Source organism: Anneissia japonica, unplaced genomic scaffold (genome assembly GCF_011630105.1).
Source record: "Anneissia japonica isolate Jap-2015-1 unplaced genomic scaffold, ASM1163010v1 scaffold3782_len1007564_cov172, whole genome shotgun sequence".
In the NCBI taxonomy this organism is placed as follows: Eukaryota; Metazoa; Echinodermata; class Crinoidea; order Comatulida; family Comatulidae; genus Anneissia; species Anneissia japonica.
In genome coordinates this window covers 969,910-971,721 of record NW_022716546.1, presented here as the reverse complement: position 1 = coordinate 971,721, position 1,812 = coordinate 969,910, and the positions used below count along the sequence as shown (strand labels likewise).

Genomic DNA, 1,812 nt, shown 5'->3' with positions numbered 1-1,812 from the left:
GTATATATATATGTACAATATCACTCCTGTCAAGGTAAAACCCGAGGAAAGTATTAAAAATAGTATTTAATATTTACAATAGCAAAGAACTCATGCGTTCGTAATAAAAATCCAATGATGTAATAATTATGCTTGAAAGGGAAAATAAGATAGAAGAGTCACTATGACGGCAGTCTTTTTAGGCCAAAGTCATAATAACACTACTCTTTCTATCGAACTCAATTGGTTTCTAGTTCTCTAAATATCAATCGATAAATTTCCATCGCATTTTAGTTTTTGTCTTAAAAATACTTATTTTTACCAAACTCGTACCAACTTTAAAAAAAAAAAATCCGTATCTGTTTAACGCAAAACAATATTTTAACGAGTTGATTATTAATTCATTTTGGCCCTGCTTTTACCTAATTTGTAAATGGAACTACAGAACTACTACTACTAATACCGTGATTTACTGTGATGCAACCCGTAGTCTCATTTGCATCTAGCTGCGTCCACTAATACGCGTTCATTACATCATAACGCATGATGATGACACGCCAGTATCAGCCGCAGTAAAAACACCACTTTAAAATAACACAATGGTGTACAATACTTTTTTGCCCATTTCCTGACCCAAAGTATGATATTTAATGGAAGAAATTTCCGATGTCTCCTCGCACTTAATAAATCAAACCATTAAATTTCACTTTGGGAAACACTCTTTATCGTCATCATAACTTATCAGTTACTGTTAAACGAAGAGGAAATAACTAAGCCACCATATCAGAATTTGAATAAAAAATATATAATATTATATAAAATTTGCTGAAAAGACAGTGACCATGTAACGAGGGAAGACTGCTGTAATAATAATAGGAAGATAAACAATATGGGAAGACGCGTTTCTGACGCATATTTGCGTCGCAAAGCACACGGGTTATGAATATCTAGAAGTCACAGCACTTCGAATCTTTCTTGCCGGACGAACCATCAGTTAATTTCAAACCACTCTGCTGAACTTCAATATCTTCTGTTTGTCGCAAACGTCTACGGAGAGGATTATAATAACATTAGTAATTATCAAGAATATTCAAGACACGCCTACGCATTTGGCTCCTTTGTAAACCTCCCATGCCAACCCTGAGCCGCCGTGCCCAAAGTTTCTTTTCTTTAAGTGTAGCGTCGCGTTTTTAACGTGAAAACGGGCCATAATGCACACGAGGCCAACGGCTTAAACGTGACATCCGAAAGACGACGGTGCGCTATCGTAACTTGCATTTTAGTCCTCCAGCTGAAACACGAGAAGAGCAGCGATGGGAATTGAACAGGGGACCTTGAGATTCCCACTGTTGAGCGCACACACAGTGGCTACTCCACCAGTTTAGCCGACTGAGCTAAGCTGTTCTCAATGGTAATAACAATGGCAATGACAATGAAATTAACAATGACAATGAAAATGTCAATGAACATGACAGACAATGACAATAAAAATGACAATGATAAAATGAAAATCATAACGATATAATAATAAAAGTAATTAATACCTTCCTAATTCGGAAACCGCCTCTTGGATATTCGATCCATCCTTTGCACTCGTCTCTATGAATAATGCATTGAAGGACTGAAATTTTTGGGGAAAAAAACATATCAACGTTAGAAGCGATTGAAGAACATGATACTTTAATACTCAACTCTTTATTTGTAACACATATCAGGTAACTAATTCGCTTGCAAATAGTTGAATGTTCGACATTTTGCGCTGCAGATTTCCACATCTCTAACATTTACAGTTTATTTTAAAAGACAATGATTCAGAGTTTTCTTCTTTCCGTA

General features: G+C 35.8%; 1 protein-coding gene across 1 annotated transcript in view; it reads right to left on the bottom strand.

Annotated features, from left to right (window-relative positions):
• Positions 1-13: 13 nt before the first annotated feature.
• Positions 14-1,812, bottom strand: part of LOC117109701 (ras and EF-hand domain-containing protein-like) — a gene marked incomplete at its 5' end in the record, with an annotated part of 9,225 nt that continues 7,426 nt past the window's right edge. Inside the window, 2 exon segments of the mRNA XM_033252081.1 lie at positions 14-1,026; positions 1,524-1,600. Of these exon segments, the coding sequence (XP_033107972.1) occupies positions 927-1,026; positions 1,524-1,600 (177 nt within the window).